Below are 21,540 nucleotides of genomic sequence, written 5' to 3'. Positions count from 1 at the left end.
TAGTCGTTAATCTTATTTTAATCCCAATTACATTTCGGTCATTTTGAAATCTCAAAATTTGATCGGGAACCTCAATTTTCAAAATTTTACATTAAGGTTCCTGGTTGAACAAAAATCACAAATCGAGCCCTTTTTAGACTTCTTTTCACTAATTGCCAATTATGACATTTGATCTAGTCACCTGTAATTACGTTATTAGTCGAATCAAATGCTCGAAAATGGGTTAAATTGACGTCGGATTAGACCAAAAAAAGGGGGGGAGAGAAGAGCGTGAAACCGGGCCTACTGGGTCGGGTTGATCCTGCCCAATCCGCCCGGTTGACCCACAAATTCCTGAAAACGAAGTGGCAGAAGGGGGATGACAGCAGAAGCAGGAGTGGGACTCCTTTTCGCTCAACACCTAAACCGAAGCCAAAGAGACACCCAAAACAAGCTTAAACCTCTCCTCCCCATCTGCTCTAGGATTTTAGTTACCGATTGAAGCTTGGGGTTTTGAACAAAAGGGAGAAAAGAAACGCAGCTTTGGAAGGGGCCAAGTACCAAGGGATGAAGCTGAGTCCCAAGGATCAATGGACAAGTTTCAAGGAGCTTTGGAGTCCTTAGGAGCTGGGCCTGGCTTCAGGTTAAGAAGCAGGATGGCTGGTTCAAGGCGCAGGGGGCTTTTTTTCTCATTGAAAAAACGGGGGGGATAGAGAACAGAGCGAGCGAGATGGAGAGAGGAAGCGGTCTGGTCCCGAACGAAGAGGAGGCCCAACATAGGAGAAGTGAGAGTTGAGAGGGCTCTGGTTTTTCTTTGGGTGGTGGAGCTCTTCGGAGCTTCACTGAAGCAGAAGGAAAAAGTGACTTCAGGTTATTTGGTGGAGGGACGTCTCAGAAAAATGGAGGAGGGAGTTGGTCCTCGTGAGGGCGAATTAGAGAAAACAGAGAGTAAAAAGTGAAAGCAAAGGGCTCTCGGTTGTTCAGAAGAGGAACAAGAGCAGAGAGTGCTCCCCTCGCCAATGGTCGAGGGCCTCACCACCCTCGCCTCAATTTGGGGAAGGGCTGTACTGCTCTCTCCCTGTGGCTCAGCCAGGGTTGCCAACACTCTTGCTATCGCTTGGCAAGGGTTTGCACGACCCTTTCCCGCGGTGGAGCGAGGGGCTGCGTGACCCTCGCAATCAGCTGGTGAAGGTACGCAAGATCCCCGCAATTGGTCAGCAAGGATCTTGCAAACCATCATCTCGACTCGGCTGATAAAAAAAAAACCTGATTAGAAGCGAATACTATGGACCCTGCCACAAATGCTCAGTTCAACCGAACATTTCGGTACATTGACAAAGCTACTGTGACAGGGCAGCTGATTTGATTTATTGATTTGTAGAAATTTTGTCACAAATCGTAGTTGATCTACCCATAAGGCCCATAACAACCCATAGGGCCCATAACAATTTTGATTTAACAACTTAAACCGTCAAATAGACGCGACTCATAAGAGTGTGAAGCTGCAATGGTAAATTATGTAGAATTGAAAGTTGAAGCTGCAATGGTAAATTATGTAGAATTGAAAGTTGAAGATGAATAATCAGAACGAACCTAGTCGAACGTAAAGTTGGCATCCACTGACTTCACTCCTTACAAATCTCTCCACATTGCTAGGACTATCCGGAAGTTATAGATGCAGAAACTAACCGCCGTGGGACCTCGAGTTGCTGAAGCATTCATCTCATCTGCCATTGTAGTCTGAGGATTCAGAACTTCGTCCAATTCGCTGAACTTTTTCTGAAGCATTTTCTGAACAATTCGTATTCTCATACAGTAACGGGAAAAAGAAGAGTCAGTAATTTGAACCTGACTCCTGCACCGAGGCAAAGAAGAATTTATTACGCTGACAATATCATTCATTGTTAGAAACTATATATTACAACAAATCAACCAACTGATGGATGAATCAGTACATGGGAGTTGGGACAACCGGCTACCCAAAAACGTCACTTTTTTTTTTTTGGTCGAAAAAACGTCACTTATTGAATGGAACTGATATTACAAAAGAAAGAAAAGCCTCTACCTAGAATGGTTCAGCAAAACTGTGGAGGGAAAAAGAATGTAGTAATGGAGACGAGGGCTGCTAAATTTTCTCAGACCAGCATCAGATATCCCGATAGATAACTCCATCAATGTCGCTTCATTTCCTGGAAAATGTTTGATACCTTCGGTGACAATCTAGGGAGGAACTTGAATAACTGTAGAACGAGGAAAAGCATTAGTGAACCAAATGATACATGCCATGGCCAAAAACGGAATAATCAAATCATGAGAGAGAGAGAGAGAGAGAGAGAGAGAGAGAGAGAGAGAGAGAGAGATTGTATCGAGCATATAAATTGCAGAGAACACGTCGACAGTACACTCAAAGTTACTTCTAACAGCCAAATATTGAAAACCCGCATTATGATTGTATCGAATCTCAGATTGCAGCTTAAAAAAGTTGCTTGTTGGAAGAACGAAATGAAGCTCTCTCGTTCTTCCACAAAGCCTTCAAAGGAGGGCAAATTAAGAACACAAACTACCATGCATGCATGCAAAACCAAGCATAGGTACGAGACAGGAAACAGATGGGAATGAGTTCCAAACAAATGAAAACATGATTACGCAGGTGAGTTAAAGGTAATTCACATATAACAGACTAAGAGCCTCTTTGCTTTCCTACTCGATGTTACAAGTGTCCATCCCCTTGCTTTTTAGTTTTGTAAGGTTGGAAACCTCTTGCTATTTCACGAATGAATCAGATAGATGTAACATTTTTGTGCATCATGAAAGCAAGAATCAAACAAAAGGGCCAGAAAATCTATGCGAACACTTTGGATCAATACGAGATATTTCTTGATCAGAAATTCACCACAAAAAGTTTAATGAAGTACATACCCAAAGCTTCACACAAGCATCAGTGACAACTGGAATCAGGCATATGAAAATAGTAATAGCAGACTGATCAACTTCCAGTCCATAATGCTCAACAATTACTTCTATCAAAGTCTGCCAACCAGATTCGGAATGATACCTGCATGTAACCAGTTGAAAAGGTGCACGAACTATTAAAGGACAAGATATGAGTCACGAAGATATTCAGTAACTTCAAAGGAAATACATTCTATGTTTCAAAAGCCTAAACATGATTCGTAAGAGTAGTAACAAATATCTGCACGAATCAATAAATGACCTTTTATTGAAGTAAACCAATGAACTAAAGTGAGAATATTAAAGAAAGGTAAAAAATAATGATGCACATATAGCATTAGAACTGCCAAATTACAAATTTGAGGTTGAGGGGACTACGTAAGAGGAAAGAAATTAGCAAATTTAAAATCCAAACTGAGAGATTAACTTTTTCAAATGCAGATATCCTCCACACACAGTTGCATTTACATCAATTGGCATAAGAGCAACGACCAGTTCCCATCAAGTGTACTCTACTGAAAATGACGGGAGTATCGTGCCATAGCATGGCAGAGGAACGTTACCCTAAAAAAATATCTGTGATGAGAATAATAAGAAATGCCTTCCCAGTATCCGAAATGTTATTTATAATTTTGTAACCTGTAAATTTCAGCAATGCTACCTGCAAATGACCACAAGGTTAGAGAATTCGATAGGCAAGACAATAACCAAAAAGGAAGAGACAGACCTGCATATACCAATGAAAGTTAATGTGCTTTAGGTTACTCATGGAGAACTGATGGTCTTGTTGCATTTCATGAAATACATGGTATAGATTCAGATGAACAACAAAAAACTAAATTACAAACTTACAGCAATCTCCTAAGAAAATTGATTAAAACAACAGAGCATATTACTAACTTCCTTTTCCTGCATTGCTTCATCTCAAAATGCATCCAAACAAGTCAAGGTAATTATAGTTCCCTCTTTTTCTTCCTTCAATATTTTTTTTGTTTCTTGTCCATTTACGTCATCCTAACCCGAGAGCCTTACATAGAGTTAGACCAGCCTGGAATGTGTTCTGTAGTACTAATCGCACCAAAGTTTCAAGCACAAGCTGCACAACTATGACGGCTAATTCATCATTAACTCCATATTTTATGGTATCACTATTATGTTGTGGTGATTAGCCAACGACTTATAAACAAAAACATCAGGAAAAAACTATCATTCACAAGTAATAAAGAATACTACGAACTAGACAGAAAAGGATGGCAGACACGGACTCACCTTACTTTGATTGAAGTACAAAATCAGAAAGAGTGAAATCCCAAATACCATATCTGACCATATGTTGGCAAATGTTCTGCGGTTTTCTAGTCTCCACTCATCTCGCAACTCCAAGCTGTTCGTACAACAAGAAAGGAAACACACATTACAAATTTACATCATTTCTTCGATTGTAAGAACAATAAAGTTAAAACTTATAACATGTTCAAAGACAAAGGAATGCTATCACTTATAACAAACAAAGTATTGTTTTGGAGTGGATAAATTTCACCCGTGGTCACTCAAGTTTAGTGGATTTTGCAGTCAGATAAATAAACTTTGATTTCAATCACCCCAGTGCACTAATTTGAATATTTTTTGCAATTGATGCACTTGGACTGAAATCCAGCTAACTTTCCAATGAACCATTGACAAGGCCAACATGTGGAGCATTTGATGAAAGCCATGATATTTCTACATGGGCACACACACAACATCATTATCTGACAAAATTGGCCGCATTCTGGTCACAGTGATTCAATTGCGAGAATTTGAAAGTTTAGAGCATTGTTTATTTCCCATCTTATTATTTAATTCAGGTTTTTCAGATGCACGTTTCAGGGTGTATTCGTAATTAGAGGTTCTTAGCATAGGTATTTCAGTTGGCTAGCTTGCCTCGTTTTTCCGTTACTTAAGTACAACATCTCTTTGTATGAAGGTGGAAAAAAGAAATAATAAATTAAAGAAATTTGCAATCTCTTGCAACTAACATATACAACGACTAAGACAGAAAAGGCGATCTTACGCTTTATGGCGTAATTCCAACCAGACCTCTTCGTCGGATAGTGGTGGAGATTTACCAATCTCTTCCTCAAACCTATATCTTGCCTTTTCAACTTTCAATTCTTTAACCATTTCAAGTTTTTGGTGCCTTCTCACATCAAGCATCTGGGCTGCAAGTGGAACAGTTTTTACGTACCTGTCAAAACCGAAGTGTGATTTGATCAGTTAGGGAAAATTTCCAGTGACATTGATTAGGACAAAAAAGTAAACAACTGAATTTTATGCAAGAACTGAATGCCACATCATAAGCTTAAAGGAAAGCTCCATTGAACAATAATAAGGCCTGCAATGCTTTATGACATGGCTAGGCAGTTAAACACCAGCATGCACAAAAAGATTAGTGGCAAAGAAGAGGGATCAAAAGCCATAGTAGAAAGCTTCGCACTCCTAACTTTTTGGATTTTTCCTTTTCCAGGGGAAGCATGTACTTCTCCTGCCAGACTACCTAAACACACGGTGCGGCCGGGGAAGCAAAATATTGAAGCCTATGAGAAAACACCACAACGACACCCCACCCCACCCCACCCCCAAAAACCCAAACCCCTTCCTTCTCCTAAACACACAGTTCCCTTCTTCTTTTTGTTCTCCTTCGCAAACAAAAGCTAAGAATACTAACCAACGATGCATAAGATTTCGAGTTGTGAAATATGGTCCTCTCATATAGCAATTAACTTAATAACCATAAAAAAAAAATGGTGACAATAACTGTAGTCGAATAAAAGTAAATTAACAGATGACACTGGTACAACAAGAACACTTTGATTGGAACTGAAGAAATTTTACTGAATTTGTCAGGGGAAGAAAAAGAACTTGCAGACCATTCCATCAATTATAGGGCATTCTGGCATGAAAAAGTACACAATTAATCTGAACTTTCTATGTATTACAAAATACAGTCTTTTGTGGCAATTCCTTCTATAAACGATTTTGCATTCCCAACCACCTCCTCTAAGGAAAGAAAAGTCAACAGAAAGAAAGGGCTTTGGTTGTCCCATGGGCCTTCAAATGTACTATAAATTTGTTTAGTGAGATGCAACTACTAATCTTGCAACAGGAGACAATTCTTTTCATGACCATCCTTCAACATTAAAAGACTTGGCAACAGTAAGGTGCTCAGGCATAGCATCAAGCACAGCAAGATGCAGTCATGCAGGAAGGACTAAACAAGTTAAATTGGCAAGCCAATCAGAATACTTTAAATGCAGAGACTAGAATGATAACTACGAAAGGCGAAAACTCTAAAGGGAACATAGCTGGCCATTCCTCCTAATTTTAGTAAACTACGAGCTGTTGGATATTTCTCTACGAAAACAGAGTACCTTATTGATATTCCTTTTAAGAGGGCAAAAATCAACCAGCCAGCATCTAAGAAAAACACCACTAGTTCATAGTCGTTTTGTCACACTTGACAGTGGTTAAAGAAATAAAAAAGAAAAAGACAAATCATGGAGATCTTGCTGGTTACCTGTCCAGAAAAGGCATGAGAACATAGTCATGAACAATGAAGTCCAAGGCCCACGGTATTGTTATTAGTATCACCAGAAACTTAGCCTACAAGGCAAAGAATGACAACTATTGAGCCATTCAGCAAGTAATTATTATATAGTTCAGATCGGATGGTGTAACATCTAAACAGTAGGATACCAGTATCAGCTGAACAAGCAATGAGCATCAACCATACAATAGAGGAACTTCAACCACTGCAAGAAACAGTTGGCTATCTCATCAACTATTCTCTTAAGACGTACTCTGAGGACAATGCAGTTTTATTTAGAAAGCTGTATCCCCAAAACACAATTGCTTAAATGGATAGTGCATCCATCTTACCAAGCTCGCAATGCAATGCAAAGTGAGTCTCAGTCATATTTCTTCATCAGCTACTTAGCAAGCTTTCACAAATGCATCATAAATCACAGGTCTTCAGGAAAACTGCTTGCCAAGTAGTTCTAGATGAAATAACTGTAAACAATCAGAATGTATATTCTAAACCCCTAGCAATTGTTCTGCAGCAAACTTTAGCATTAAAAAGAAGCAGCAAAGTACCATAGTGGAAGATTTCTTTTTATTATTATGGGTTAAGATGTAGGTAGTGAGGGTTGTAGGGTGGGAGAGACATTTGATGAGAATTGAACAAAGAAGTTGCACTTGGAGCAAATGTGTGATTGGGAAAAAGCATGGAAAACATAGTTTTGACTTAGCAGTTGAGGCAACAGAACCATAAGAAGTCCCCTTTTCTGTAACCCAGCTTTAAATAAGATGCGAGAGTCATCAATTCAGAAGCTTTGATGCTACAGAGAGATAAGAAGTCCCCTTCCTATCACCCAGCTTTAAATGAGATACAAGAAAGATACTCATCAATTTAGAACCTTCAGTCTCTCTACTAAGCGTTTGAAGAGGGGAAAACTACGTTTTTCCAGCAACAAACTTGAGCTTCGATAACCACCCACCTAGGTGGCACCGCTGGTTCGCGCACTCTTCCTCTCTCAAAAGGTCGAGTGTTCGAATTCCGGGGGCGTCGCAGGGTGACTTACCCGGTGGCACGTGTGTGGTAGTTAGTACGTGTTGCCCCTAGGGTTTACCCCCCAGCTGCCGGCCGTGCGGGGGTTCCCCGGGTAAAAAAAAAAAAAAAAAAAAAACCTTGAGCTTCGATATTATCATGCTCAAGTAGCAATCAACTCACTGTTTTAAGGATAAAAGAAAGGAATCTCCTTGAAATTAGAAAGGCATGAAGATTAGTCCAAAACCCCCATTGCAACCTTGTTTGACAGAATGTCAATATTTGTCCAAGTGTACTACGGCGGCTGAATCCCCGTTTGACCTTATTGGGTGAATTTTCAAGGTTTGTCCATGTATTGATTCTATTGTGTAGATGAATTTATTGCTCAGTATCATCAATGAATTTCAAATCAACACAACTAACTTGTATTAGTAAAAGAAAATCCCTGAGTCAAATGCTTCTCAATTCTATGCACATTAGGTAGCTAAAAACATGCACAGCTACCTATCAAACATTCATAGCAGTCTTGTACCTATTTCAGTGCTCTTATAAAGAAACAAATTATTAAAACTCAAAACAAGCGTAGCTTATTGACGACATATTGCCTTCACCTATCTCCGACTAGGCATCTAAGCAGGAATGAGTGACCACAACATTACATGTTTGAAGACCATTTTAATCATCAATAATGTTCTACATGTTTCATGAGAAGTATTTCAGTCCGTTCAAATAAACTTGTTTTCTCTCTTGATTCTTCAGAGGAGCCCACAAAAGCGATGCCAACACTAGTTCAAACAATTTCTAGTCTTGAATCTTGGGAAAACGGACAATACCTAACCTTGAAATAGATAATCCTAAGTTTCTTTTCTTCTAAACATGCCAAGTGAAGAACTAAATGAAAGACAACAACCAAAATTCCATCATCTTTCTATTCAACCGGTCAAGTGAACAAGAGGGCACCCGCTGTCCATCTTTTGATATATACTCAGAAAAGTTGTATCTGACCATACAAAATAAAGCTGCTCAATTCATCAAGGCATCTTCCCATGATCAAAACGAGAAAAAATAAAATAAAAAAAAACAACCACCTTTGTAAAATCTTATGTAAACAGAATGCAAGCACTACACAAGCTGAACTGTAGCAAAAGCTGGTAAGACCAAATAGAAGCTATGTTTGTAATTCAAGACACAAAATAAATGCACCCACCGAATTCTGCGAGGCATACCGAAAGACGCGATCCTCATACAGCGTATCTTCATCTTCTCTTCCTAAAATCATGTCACTCACTGATTCAACAATACCTCTTTCACCAGAATCCAACACCAACCCTTCCCCCGAATTCCCGGCTCCACCATTCCCATCATCCCAAGAGGCCGCGCCATCTTCGACAAGCCAGTCCTCCCACATCCGAGACTCCTCGTTCCTCGAGTCCTGCTGCGCTTCCCTCAGCTCCACAATGGCCTCCGCTCTCCTCTTCCAAGCCTCAAACTTGTCCCCGTCCTGCAACTTCTTGCCGCTCGAATGCTCCACTTCAACTTCGTCCTCGAGCATGTCGTCGTCCTTCAGCCCCAACCAATTCCCATCGTCCTCGAGGAAGAACCTCTTCCACCAGCTCGTCCGCCTGCGGTGGCGGCCCTTCCCCTTCGAATTGGGAATCAGTACATCGAACCGCGCCCTCGCGCAGAGTGGCTTGGCAGAGAACTTCACAGGGCGCAACGGGCTAAGACTGGGGGCGTTGGCGCCGAAGAAGATGAGGCCGCGAGTCGCAACAACCGAAGTGCTCATTTATCTTATCCGGAGCTAACATCTTTCAGCGCGGCCCGGGAAGTGAAGCTGAAAGCCCCCGAAAGTCCGCTCAGTCGGCACGGAAATTGCTCATCGCGGAGGAGGAGGCGGCGCAAGCGAAAAAGCATCAATGCAGAGACGGGGAAAATCGTTCGATCGGAGCAGCGACGCACGATCGCGCGACAGCCGGGTTCGCTTCCGTCGTCCAACGGCGTCCCGTTGCGGCAGGTTCAAGACGAAACTGATCCTGATGGAAGCGAAGGCATCAAGAAAATAGGGGAAAGAGGAGGGGGAGCGTACGGACGGTTTCGGAGAGTCGAATCTTCGAGCGGGCTGAAGCAGAGAGGCTGCGCGTCTCTGTACTTTTCAGAACCTGCAAAAATGGATAATGGATGATGTTCTCACTTCTCAGTTTCTGTTTAAGGAATATATATATTTGGTGATGACGGCTAAATCCACAGCAAAAATTGCTGCTTCCACACTGGTTTAGGTGATGAGACAAAGATACCCCTCCGTAGGTAAGATTTTGGCTGACAAAGGTGGGTTGCGAAGGCTTTAGGTTTTATTTATTTAAGAGAAAATGAATGATTTAAAAAATATTTTTTTAAAAATAATTATTTGTATCGCTCATAAAAATAAATAAGCAGAAAATATTTTCATTGTCACGAAAATGTTTAAACATATATCATTGATATAAATAAGTTCATTGACTAATTATTTCAACCGTAATAAATAATGACTTTTAATAAATATTTTTCAAATCATTCATTTTTCACGAAATAAAAGAAGGTTTAGGCTCTATTTGTTTCGCGAAAAATATGACATTTCTGAAAAATATTTTCTAAGAAGTTATTTTCCAGTATTTAGCTAAAACCTCAAAAACACTTGCAAAATATTTTTCGTTATTTGGTTTGAAATATTTACCTTGTTTTTTTTTTCAAAATAAACATACATTATTTGGGTTTTGATAACTTGTTTACGGGCTACCAGGAAAATGGGGAAGGGGTCCAGGTCCATCTAGGCCGGGCCAAAGACCCCGGTGCTCGTGCCCGTGCCCGAATCCCCGGTGCTCTTGCTCAAGTCCAAATCTACGGAGGTGTGGTTGGCCAAATTGCAAATTTAGTCACATGTTTCACTACACATGGGCTCTCTCTATGGTGTCCCAAGTCTCCCAAGCTTAGTCGGACTCGAGTGCTTTCGGAGGAGTAAATCGGCGAGCCCGACGAGGGCACCACTTGCTCTGGCAACCCCTTTTCCTTTGCTTCATTGGATACGTCCTAGATGATCATGGATCAAATCATGTATCAGTGCGCGAGTGCTTCCCAAAGAAAAACTCAGCATGGCTTGAGAGTTCTCATGTTATTCCTTTTCGGCTTTCTTTTCTTTGGCTTGGCAATATGAATTTAGCCAAAAAAGTGCTCTGTTTTTCTTTTGGTAGCACAAAATTGCTCTATTATCTTTGTAAAAGCACGGGTATCTCATGCTATCAGTAATTTCTATGTCAATATGTTCTTTAGAAAATCTGATACGGGTGAATTCTTCCCCCAACTAACGCTTTTATAAGTCGAAAAAACACTAGTCTAATTCATTTTGATAAAAGGAATGCCCTCACGAGATCTCACTCTGTCCAAAGGAAGCTTTAATTCCTTTAGTTTAGGGCCCTTTATTTTACTTTTTTATGCGCTGGATCTTCTTATCGTAAGAGCTCCCCCATCCATACAATAACTTTTTGTTGGGGCTAACAATACAACCTAGATGGGGGTAAATAGATTATTTGAGAACTTTGAAAAATATTTGCGGAATAAAACAAGTTCAATTTCAAACACTAGGTCAAACATCTGCAGGGATATTGTAGAGATCAGATCAGCAGATATTTGAAGTACCGTGAGGAGATTGTGTGGTGAAGTGTATGAAAATCACGAGAAATAAGAGCACACAAAACAGTAGGTACTATAAAATGATTCAAGAAGCAGATGTTTCACAAAACTATATCCGAGCATGTGTGAAACCGAGCAAAAGATGAAGTAAAGTGCAAGCACACAAGATATATAGTGGTTCAGCTTTATCCCCAAACCTATGTCCACTCTCAAGACTAACAACCATAACTTGGGCTGGAATTCACTAGTAATCTTCCGGGCAAGTTACCAACAATGAGTATCGCATTTTCAATAGATCACACTATCAAGACTCATGTACTACTCCTCTCACTATTATACACTTGATCTTTCACAAGATTACAAGACAAAAAGATTACCAAAGAAGATCTTTCGGGAGAACAAAGAAATAGCGAGAGAAAAGCAACTCATAACAAGTATGCTCTCTCTCTCTCTTTAACATTTTATCCTAGAAGGCCTTCCATTATATAGATAACTTCATTCTTCCCGTTAGAGGGGCTTAGGAAGTCCAACTAGCTACTAGAGATCCATTGGAACTGCTGCAGCTGCTGTTTCTGACGTTGTTTTGAAACAATTGTTGTTCTGACACTATTCAAAAAAGGCTGACAGATAATAATAGTCGTAATTCACACGATAAACTTCCTAATCTTTTTCTGTGGATCTTTCACCTACCAGCAACTATATTCCTTTCCCAACAAATGTCCGCACATGCTTTCTATTCAAACATCACCAAGACCCGATATCCACATAAATATTATCCAATGATACTCTTGAGTATCCCAACTTGCAAAGTATCACCTTCATGATAAATCGATTATGGTACCTCCAAGTCATTATGAACATCCCGTCATCTTTGACTTGTTCTCCTCTTTGTAGTCTTCGCTGAACTCGGGTCATTGATATCACTAGAATTTTTGTACCGGCTATATTCCTCTTGATCAAAGATCCGGTCAGTTGACCAAACCACCAAGACCTTTTAGGAGTAAACATTTGTATGATCATTTACCCATAATTAGGACCTCCAGATCTTTATAAGACAACTGTTCTTTGCCAAAGATCTACTACTCGAATAACAATTCGATGCACTCAATCTTTCTTCTAGTCCTTCCCAGCATATTGGCAATTTTGACTCCACCTAGCTATTCATCTTTATGGTCCTTCCAAGCTTTGCCGAACATCACTATCACTAAGGTACATCCATTGTTCACCCCGATCTTTGTACCTCCAAGCCATCACAAATATTATCATTCTTCTCATCCGGCTTACCTTGATCAAGGTGCTTCCAGATGTTCATATTGTTTGAATATCCTTCTAGCTCGTAGACATCTTTAACGTCCAATATCTTGTTCACTTCATAGATCAACTACCAACCCAAAAGATCAGTAGAGCACTCTAAACATTAGCAACGCATATCTTTGTCTAAGGAATTGTTGACACCTGATTTTTAATCGGTTTTCCTTTAGTTTTATTTTCCAAAATTTACCAAAAATTCACAAAAATTCAAAAAAATCAAAAATCAATATTGGAAGCCTTGGCCAAGCTTAAGGAACCAATTTGGAACAAAAAATAATTTTTCATATTTTTTCGCATTTTTTTTTATTTTCGAAAATAGCAAAATACTTGAAAAATTCATAAAAAATACTTTTCGAGGTCGCAAAAATACAAAAAAAAACATCCAATATTTTTCTTTTAATTCCCTTTTAATATTGACCTCAAGAAAAATCAAAAATTGAGTTCAATTTTAGGTGTTTCTTCATAACGCCTAAGGTTGAATTTGCATAAAAAATACCAATTGAGTCTTTTTATTTGCAAATTTTGCACATTTAGAGTCTAGACATTCAATTGCAATCCCTTTGAACTTCAATTTGATTAATTGCACCATCAATTGCATGAATTGCATGAATTAGGCCAAATCCCCAAAAATTTTGCAATTAAGTCCCTCAATTTTGCAATTTTTGAAATTACTTTCAATTGAGGAACTTTCTATACACAATTGGACCACCCCTAGGGTTTTGACATATTCTGAATCGATTGGAATGGGTATCATAGTCCAATTTGATCGAATTGACACTCAATTGAACTTTTCCCCAATTTGCCGATTTAGAAAAATTTGGGGATTTCATATAAATTGATGGGAAATTTTGGGCAAAAACACATTTCTAGATAATATCTAGGCCCCCGAGTTCAATGTTGAGGTTTAATTGCAAAAATTCCCAGTCAATTTGGATTAATTTTAAAAATTGAGCAAAAATTATGCTGAACCGGTTCGAGACCGGCTCGACCACGGTCGGACCGGTCGAACCGGTTCCGAACAAGACTTCGTCTTCCCCAGTTCATACGTGCATTTTGCAGAGTTTGAAGCTGAGATTCAATGGCCAAATTGGAGGTCAATTCCTATATAATTGAACTAATTACCGTAGGGCTTTTGTTCCTCGAGCACGAACCCGTCGATTGAGACCGGTGACACGGCCAACCGTCGCCGGAACACGGCGGAGTCGCGGGTCAAAGCTCCCGGCGTCCGAAAGTCAACAATTTCAAAATCAAACGCAATTCATGCTCGTTTTTGACTCAACGGACATCAAACGGCTTTGGACGGAATCTTAACGATTCCGTCACCGTCCGGCGACCAAAACGCGTGCGAGTTGGCACGTGAGAGCCTCGGCAAAGCTTGGCCCGTGCGCGCGCAAATTTGAAAAGTGAGTATAAATAGCAAGGAAGATTCCGGACGCAAGGGGGGGCTCATTCGCTCGCACAACCAACAGAAAAGAGAGAGAAAGAGAGAGCGAGTAGTGAGAGAAGTGCTAGAGAACCTCACCGTAGCTCGCCGGAGCTTGTTCCGCAAATCGGCTGTCCGGCCAATCCAGGCCACTCCAAGCCGTGAAACCACTTCCCGAGCTCGCCCGAAGATCAAGGAAGCGATCGCTTCACCTGAATCGCCTTGAGACATCCAGAATCGGTAAGTCGACCTCTCAAACTTAGCTCGGCACGTTCATGGCATCTCACCGTTCCGGACACGATCATTGCAATTGTTGTGTGCGTTTTGGCTCTTGAACGTTGCTGACCACTTCTCCATGTCCATTTTGTTTCGATTTTGCATAAATACTTCCAATCGAGTTCGCGAAATCCAACCTCCATCGCCATTTCCTGTCGAAGCCTGTCTAGGAAATCCTAGACCAAACCAGGTCAATCGGACCTGCGGGTAAGGTTTCTAAACCTCATTCGAGTTGATCCTATGAATGAATTTAGTAGTTATGCTCTGAATCGTCCGATTGAGGTTCGAGATGTAGCGACTATGTGTAGTTCGATTCTCATGATTTAGTCAATGGAAACGTTTGATTCCGAGATATGTTGAACTAGAGGTTAAGGCGAGTCGAGCGGTGTTGGTTTCATGTCAATCCGGCGAGATCTCACCGTTAGATCTCGCCGGAGAAATGTCGGCCGTCCGTTGGTCGTCGTCGCAATGGAGAAGACGATGTCTACGTGTCATGGTCAAATAGTCAAATGTCTATGTGTCGCCCGGTGATTGGTCCGAGCTGTCGTTGACTCGGCTCGGCCGTTGGCGCGGACGAGCCGAGTCGGCCAGCATCCGACGGCCGGGGTAATTAGGTAGGTTTGATTTAGGGCCGTCGGATTTGATTTTCTATTTTTCTATTATTCAGTATATTAGATAGAAATAAAAAAATACAAAACGGTGCCGTTTAGGTGGTACTCGGGCGACGTCGTTTTTGCACTTGATAGAATAGACGGTAGAGATCGAGTCTAGATTAGATCCCGACCGTCCAATATCTTAATTGGGGCGACGTCGTTTTGTGCTTAGAATGGATGTGTCGTCGTTTTGTGGTCGAGAAGGACGGACGGTCCGGATTAGGCTTAGGACCAATCGCAGCCGTTCTTTGTTATAAGTGGATGCGGTGTCGTTTTATAGTTAGATAGATCGACGGTCCAGATTAGATCCCAAGTTTGATCGCGGCCGTCCCTTTTGATACAAGATACGGTGTCGTTTAAGATAAGCGAGTTGACACGGCGTCGTTTCACTTGGGCGAAGATCGACGGTTGAGATGGATTCCGGGGTTGATCTCAGCCGTTCGTTTCTTTTTTTGTATTTTCAAATTATTAGAAATTATGTTTTAGAAAATCAAAAATAAATAGGATATGTACATATACGGCACCGTTTTTAGGCGTAGATCGGGTCTCAGGGCGGTCGGACCGGGTTGACCGGTCGTTGACCGGGTTGACCCGGTCCGGTTTATTAATAAAAAAATAATAAAAAATAAAAAAATTTCCAAAAATTCAAAAAAATTTTAAAAATACTTAGAAAATTCATAAAAATTCCCAGATTTTCATAAAAAAATTCTAAAAATTCCTAGATCGATTCGGGACTCATAATGTCCGGATCGAAAATTTTTGAGACTTCAAGGGTCGATTAATTTCGATCCGGAAAATTCCCAATATTTTTGAAAAATAAATAAAAATTCCAAAAAATAGAAAAATTAGAAAAAATTCAAGAAAATCACAAAAAATGAGAAATGGCCACATTCAACTGGCCAAATCGAAATTTTGTGATTTTCGGGTCCCAAACCCCAAAAAATGACCATTCTACCCTTCCGGGCCTTCCGCCCCAAATTTTTACCAAATTACCCCGACACCCAATTTTTGATTTTTGTATGGGCCGATAGGGCCATTTTAGACATATCGAACCTTGTTTGATCGATTTGATCGATTGTATTGACTTTGATTGCGCATTAATTTTTCCGATTGTGATTGATTAGGATAGAAAATTCCCATTTGCGTGAAAAACTTAGAATTGTTAGGGCCTACCTCACCCGATATTACATCTGCATGAAATCTTAGGTTAGAAAAACAATCGACATCGGTAATCGAAAGGGCGTCGAATATGAAATTTGGCGTAACCAAGTCCCCGGACCCAAAATCTCTAGTTTTCGCGGAACCGAACGGTTTCTCCCGACCGCTCGGTAAGGTTTTCCGATCGTACCTTCCAATAAATCGATCGGTGGCGACTCCAAAATTGCATGTACACATCGCACATGCCACCCGACCACACAAGGTCAATTTCGATATTTGAAAAATTTTACCCGACATCGCGATTCGAGTAATGGGTCTTGGGAGAGACCCGCGATCCCACAAAATATAAAAAATATATAAAAGGGGGGATCGGCTCGTTAACCCTCGCCCCCGCCGGGACCGACCGACGGAGGGTCGCGACAGACCGGCGACTCCACCGGGGACAAATTTAAGAGGATTTAAGCCGATAAAAATGTTGAGTGTTTTCTAACCCCGTTTTCGTGAGATGCTCTTGAAGGTGAGGTACGTCTAATAACAAAAAGTGTTAAATGTTGATGCAGATGGGAGTTATAAGGGGTGGCGTCTGTGCTAACCATTTTTTGATGCGGATATGGAGTTTTGGATTGTTTGTTTATTTATGCAAGTTTTGAAGCGGTGTTTTGAATATAAATTGTGTCGCATGTCTTGCATATTTCGAGGATCACGACACTACACACACAAGCGCCTAAACCCGAGCCGCGAAATCACCTTTTAGGTCGCCATAGATAGGGATCGGTATGCGAAGCTCTTGTGTTTGATTGCACTTGGGTTGACCATATTTGATCCCGCTCGCTATGTAAGATTGATGGTCCTACCCACTTGTTGTTTGATTGCGCTTGTGGGCGGCCCCTCGATTTGTATAGCGGGAGCCTTTTTAGGTTCATACCCGAGCCTTTTTTGATTTCTTTAGAGTTAAACCTCACCTGTCTCATGCGCATGTGAAATGGATGGTTGGTATACCTAAAACCAAAAATCAAAAAAGAGAGTAACATCGGTTGGTAAGGCTTTCTACCCTTTTTTTTATTTTGAACTTGTAAATTTAAATTTTGCATATCATACATTTTCATTACATATCATCACAATTTGTAAGATCGTTTAAACGATCGGGGTTGAAAGTCAAATTTTCCTTTTTCGGATAGATGGCGCCCCAAAGTCGTGTTGATGTACCCGATGTATTCACATGGGAGCGGAGGACCATTCGACGCGAAGACCGAGTACCCGCTACATTCCGAGTTTTCGGATTTGTTCACGGACGAGAGCTCAACGGACGGAACCGCATCCGTAGCGAGAATTGCGATTATACCCGATGTGGACGATATTTGGAGCTCGAGCGCGAAAAGGAGAGAATTTGGGAGTTGTACATAAAATTGGCAAGAAAGCCACGTACGACCAAGACGGCCCCAAAACACTCCTCGATCAAGAAGAAGGAAATCATCACCATATCCTCCGATGATGAAGAAGATATCAAGCTTCCCGAGATAGTAGATATTTCATCGGATGAGGATACCATTCCGACTGTCTAGATTAGTACGACTTTGGGGCATTTTCTAGGTTTCATTATATTTTGTACTTTCATCGACATTTTTGTCCGAACATCTCTAGATATTATCGTGTTCTATCTCTTTCGACTTCATTAGACTTGTAAATTTCATGAGTTGTCAATTTGTGAGCGGCTTTCTACCCCGATTACGCTTAAACGATCCTAATCAAATTACATGCCATCTTTGGGTGAGATTTGGTCCATAATTACCCTATTTGGCTTATTTGGGTCAAGTGGGAGTAGTTGACCCTCATGTTACCAAAAGATGACATGGAATTTGGTTAGCACATTTGCATCACATTACATGCATATGCATATTAAACCGTGGTAATTGACTTTAGGATCATCATTTTTTGCATTTTTAGATCATGGGGAATGGAGACATCAAAGTCATCCCAATACCGCGCAAGGAACTCGCTATATGGTGGGATCGCCTCGACATCGTCAACAAAGCCTATGTGGAAGGACGTTTGGGACGACTTGTAGATTTGATCAAAGTGGAATACCAACCGGCGCTCATTCAAGCACTAGCCAAGGCATGGGACGCGCAAACAATGACATTCAACTTTCGAGGATTGGAATTGACCCCTACGCTTGAGGAGTATACCGCTATTATCGGGGCCAAATTTGAAGAACGTATAGCTCAACCCCTTTGGACATGGACTCCACTCGCTCGTTATCGAGTTTCCTTCGCCTTAAAACTTCGAAATTGAAAAAGTTTACAAGTCCAATTCCGACAAATTCACCTTCTCGTTCCTTTTCGATAATTATTCCTCTCTACCCACCGAAACCGGTCATAAATCGGGAAAGGTGTTTATCTTGGCTTTCTTTGCATTCGTTCTATTCCCGACTTCTAGAACTACTTTTGACCCCTCCATAACCCATATAGCCGGACAAGCGTGTTGTCGCTGGGGATTATTCGTACATGATCTTAGCCGAGACTTTTCTTTCCCCGAATCGTTCCAAATCTTCAAAAAGGCCGTTTTCCAAGCGTCTAGCGGATTACTCCACTTGTGGTTCACCTCTCATATAAAAACTTTCCAACTCCGGGTGGGGTGTTATGAGATCAATGAGCACGTTCACCCTCTTAGATCCTTCCTTAAGTGTCAATCCCTTGTACCCAAATACTCATTCAAAAAGTGGGTTGAGCTATTGGACAATTTGAAACCCGAGCATATTAGATGGCGTTTGACTTGGCCCAAGATCGTAGAAGCTCGCATTTCGGGTATTGAAGATAACCCTATTCCCTTATTGGGATGTACCGGCCGTGTGGCGTATTACCCCATTCGAGTGGTGAGGCAATTTGGAGTTCTACAAGAGATACCACCGGATGTTTGTCCCGGGATTTTCTCATTTGATATGACACGAGGAAAGCTCACTAAGGAAACAAAGGAGTTGTATCGGGCCCGGATCAAGCTTATTCTTCATGCTGTGAAGAACTCCCCACTGCAACAAATTGAGTGGCCGGATTATTTGGATGATGAGATGAACATTCATAGAGCCTCCAAGGAGTATATCCAGAAGTTTAAGGAATATCGTCAATCAACGGTCGAGCCATATGTACCCGAGTGCGTATCTCCTCGGATTGAAGAGGTGGAGTCATATGAGCCGGAGTATATAGTACCGTATGTACCGGGAGTAGAGCCGTACATTCCCGAAGATCCGGAGCAATGGATGTCGAGGAAGGAGAAGACCCATACCATTGGGATTCCGATGGATCAGAAGAACAAGAAGAGTGGAAGCGTCCCCGACTTGGATAGATCCATTTCCCCATTTAGATTTTACATATTTGTTATCTTTTCGATACTTTTGAACAAATTGGTTTGTAATGAATACATACTATTTCTTTTATGAGCATTTCATGCATACATATAGAAAAGTCAATTACCACGGGTCAATGTCTCCAAATCCTTTAAAATTTTACATACTAATTTGATATTCGAAAACAGTGAGTGACAAATACGAGGACTCGTAGCAAAACGCGCAAATTAAGAATGGAACAAGAGGAGCTCGCACCTCGTGTGGGTAATCCGGAGAACCAAATGAATGTGATCGCCACAATGGTGGCGGAGATGAAGGCAATGATGATTGCAAGCCGGGGAGATACCCCGCCGACCCTAATTCTCAAGCTCTTGCGGGCCATCCGATGGAGCGAACGCTAGTCCGGCACCCGCCGCTAATCCAACTCGAATCCGGAGAGACCGCCTAAGGATCCTCCCATTGTGATTGACCTCGGAGAAAAAGGAGAAGCAAGTTCTCAAAATGGAAGAGGAAATTAAGAGGCTCGCTAAGATCGAAGAGTGTTTGGCAAGTCGTGGTTATGAACTCTCGAGGTTCGACAAGGTTGCACCATTCGAAAAGATAGAGGTTCCCGCCGATTACAAGGAACCGACTTTGTGAGGAGATATAACGGGACCGGGTGTCCCAAGGCGCACTTGAAGTATTACTTGCGCCGAATGTCGCAGCTTCTCCGACAACATTCCGCTATCGGGTTAACACTTTCCAGGAAAGCCTATCTCGGGGCAGCCCCGGCGTGGTTCATTGAATTGGAGCCGAGAGGCTCGCCGATTGGGATAAACCGGGCACGAGTTCCTTCGGCAATACAAGTTTAACACTTTGACCGCCCTAACTAGAGAGGACCTTTTAAGGACCATAAAAGGAAAGAGCGAGGCCGTTCGCGCCTACGCCCAAAGATGGAGAGCGTTGGCTGTGCAGGTAAAGCCACTCGTCCCGGAAGAAGAACTAATAGACCTTTTTCTCAAGGCCCTTCCATTTGAATTTTTCGACAAGCCGAACACCTCTCGGGATGTCGACATTTGCGCACCCGATCAAGGTGGCGGAGCGTCATGAGTGGGCACCGAGAGAAAAGAAGATACCCGAGGCGCCTTTCAAACGCCAATACCCTTTGAGAAGGGATAATAGGGAGCAAACCGGAGAAGTAGCCTTTGTCCCTAACCCGCCAAAGCCCGAAATTTCTCGCCTTCAATTCCTACCCAAGGAACGTCCTCCCGGACCGCTTCCAAACCACCGGAATTCGAAAGAAGAACCCAGGCTTGTTTTCACCCCACTACCCCGACCCTTATCCAAATTGTTACCCATGCTGTTGGAGAATCGCTTAGTTGCTAAAGAGCCACCTAGAGCTCACCCGCCAAAATTTCCCGGGTATGATGAGACCCGACGCGTGCGTATATCATATGGGAGAAAGGGGGCATAACGCGGACAACCTGTCTCGCTCCGAAGTTCAAGGTGCAAGCATTGATCGACGGAAAAGTTCTCGGAGTTTGATAAAGCCGAACCGAATGTGCAGCAGAATCCGCTACCCGAGCATCGCGAGGTGAACGTGATTTTTGGAGGTGAAGAGGATGAGGTTCGGAATTCATAGCGGATATGGGTAAAATGCGGGATGTCTTGACATTGGCCTCGCAATACCCGGAAGGAGAGAGTATTTCCCGGGAGCAAAAAGAGGCTTGCTTGGAAAAATTGATTAGCTTAGGCGTCATAGGAAGAATGGAAAATGTCGCTTTCAAGGGGACCTACGTGGCGGTAGACATGCTGTCCCGGGGAGTTCGCGATGAAACCTACGAGGGGAGCTCTTTTGAAAATACCCTCGTGGATATTTGATGAGCGTCAAAGATGGTCAAGAAATTGAAGAGATAGACGAATATGAAGTCCGTCCTGGATAAGGCCCGCCGAGGCGATAGAAGATTTTTGCGAAAGCCCTAGAGAGGGGCGAAATAGTTGATAACCCGGGGGAAGATAGTGGTGGGTACAACTTTAAAGTGCTATATTCGGCGCCCCGAGTTTCTTTGTTGACTCGAGATGTAGTCCCCGATGGGTGGGGTGGAATGGATGACCCCGCAAGTGACGAATTTGTGGGAACGGTCGATGAAATTAAGGACCAAGCGGCTCCTCGTAATGAACAGGAGAATCGAGAGGTCGATATGCGACTTTCTAACTG

The 21,540-nt window shown here is 41.9% G+C and overlaps 1 protein-coding gene across 3 annotated transcripts; it reads right to left on the bottom strand.

Moving 5' to 3' along the window:
- Window positions 1-1,523: 1,523 nt before the first annotated feature.
- On the bottom strand, window positions 1,524-9,721 carry LOC115749641 (chloroplast envelope membrane protein). Of its 3 annotated transcripts, none has more exons than XR_004016365.2 (8): window positions 8,727-9,721; window positions 6,488-6,573; window positions 4,985-5,158; window positions 4,201-4,315; window positions 3,495-3,592; window positions 2,899-3,034; window positions 2,045-2,219; window positions 1,524-1,839 (listed from the first exon to the last, which is right to left on the bottom strand). XR_004016365.2 is itself a non-coding variant. In XM_030686547.2 (7 exons), the coding sequence occupies exons 1-7, from the start codon at window positions 9,303-9,305 to the stop codon at window positions 2,151-2,153; spliced, it is 1,257 nt and encodes a 418-aa protein (XP_030542407.1). In that variant the 5' UTR covers window positions 9,306-9,721; the 3' UTR covers window positions 2,001-2,150. The 3 variants fall into 3 exon arrangements, 1 of the variants encoding a protein (XP_030542407.1); XR_004016364.2 differs by having other exon boundaries at window positions 1,524-1,834; XM_030686547.2 differs by lacking the exon at window positions 1,524-1,839 and having other exon boundaries at window positions 2,001-2,219.
- Between the last annotated feature and the right edge of the window lie 11,819 nt (window positions 9,722-21,540).

Source organism: Rhodamnia argentea, chromosome 4 (genome assembly GCF_020921035.1).
Source record: "Rhodamnia argentea isolate NSW1041297 chromosome 4, ASM2092103v1, whole genome shotgun sequence".
In the NCBI taxonomy this organism is placed as follows: domain Eukaryota; kingdom Viridiplantae; phylum Streptophyta; class Magnoliopsida; order Myrtales; family Myrtaceae; genus Rhodamnia; species Rhodamnia argentea.
This window is presented reverse-complemented; position numbering and strand designations above follow the sequence as displayed.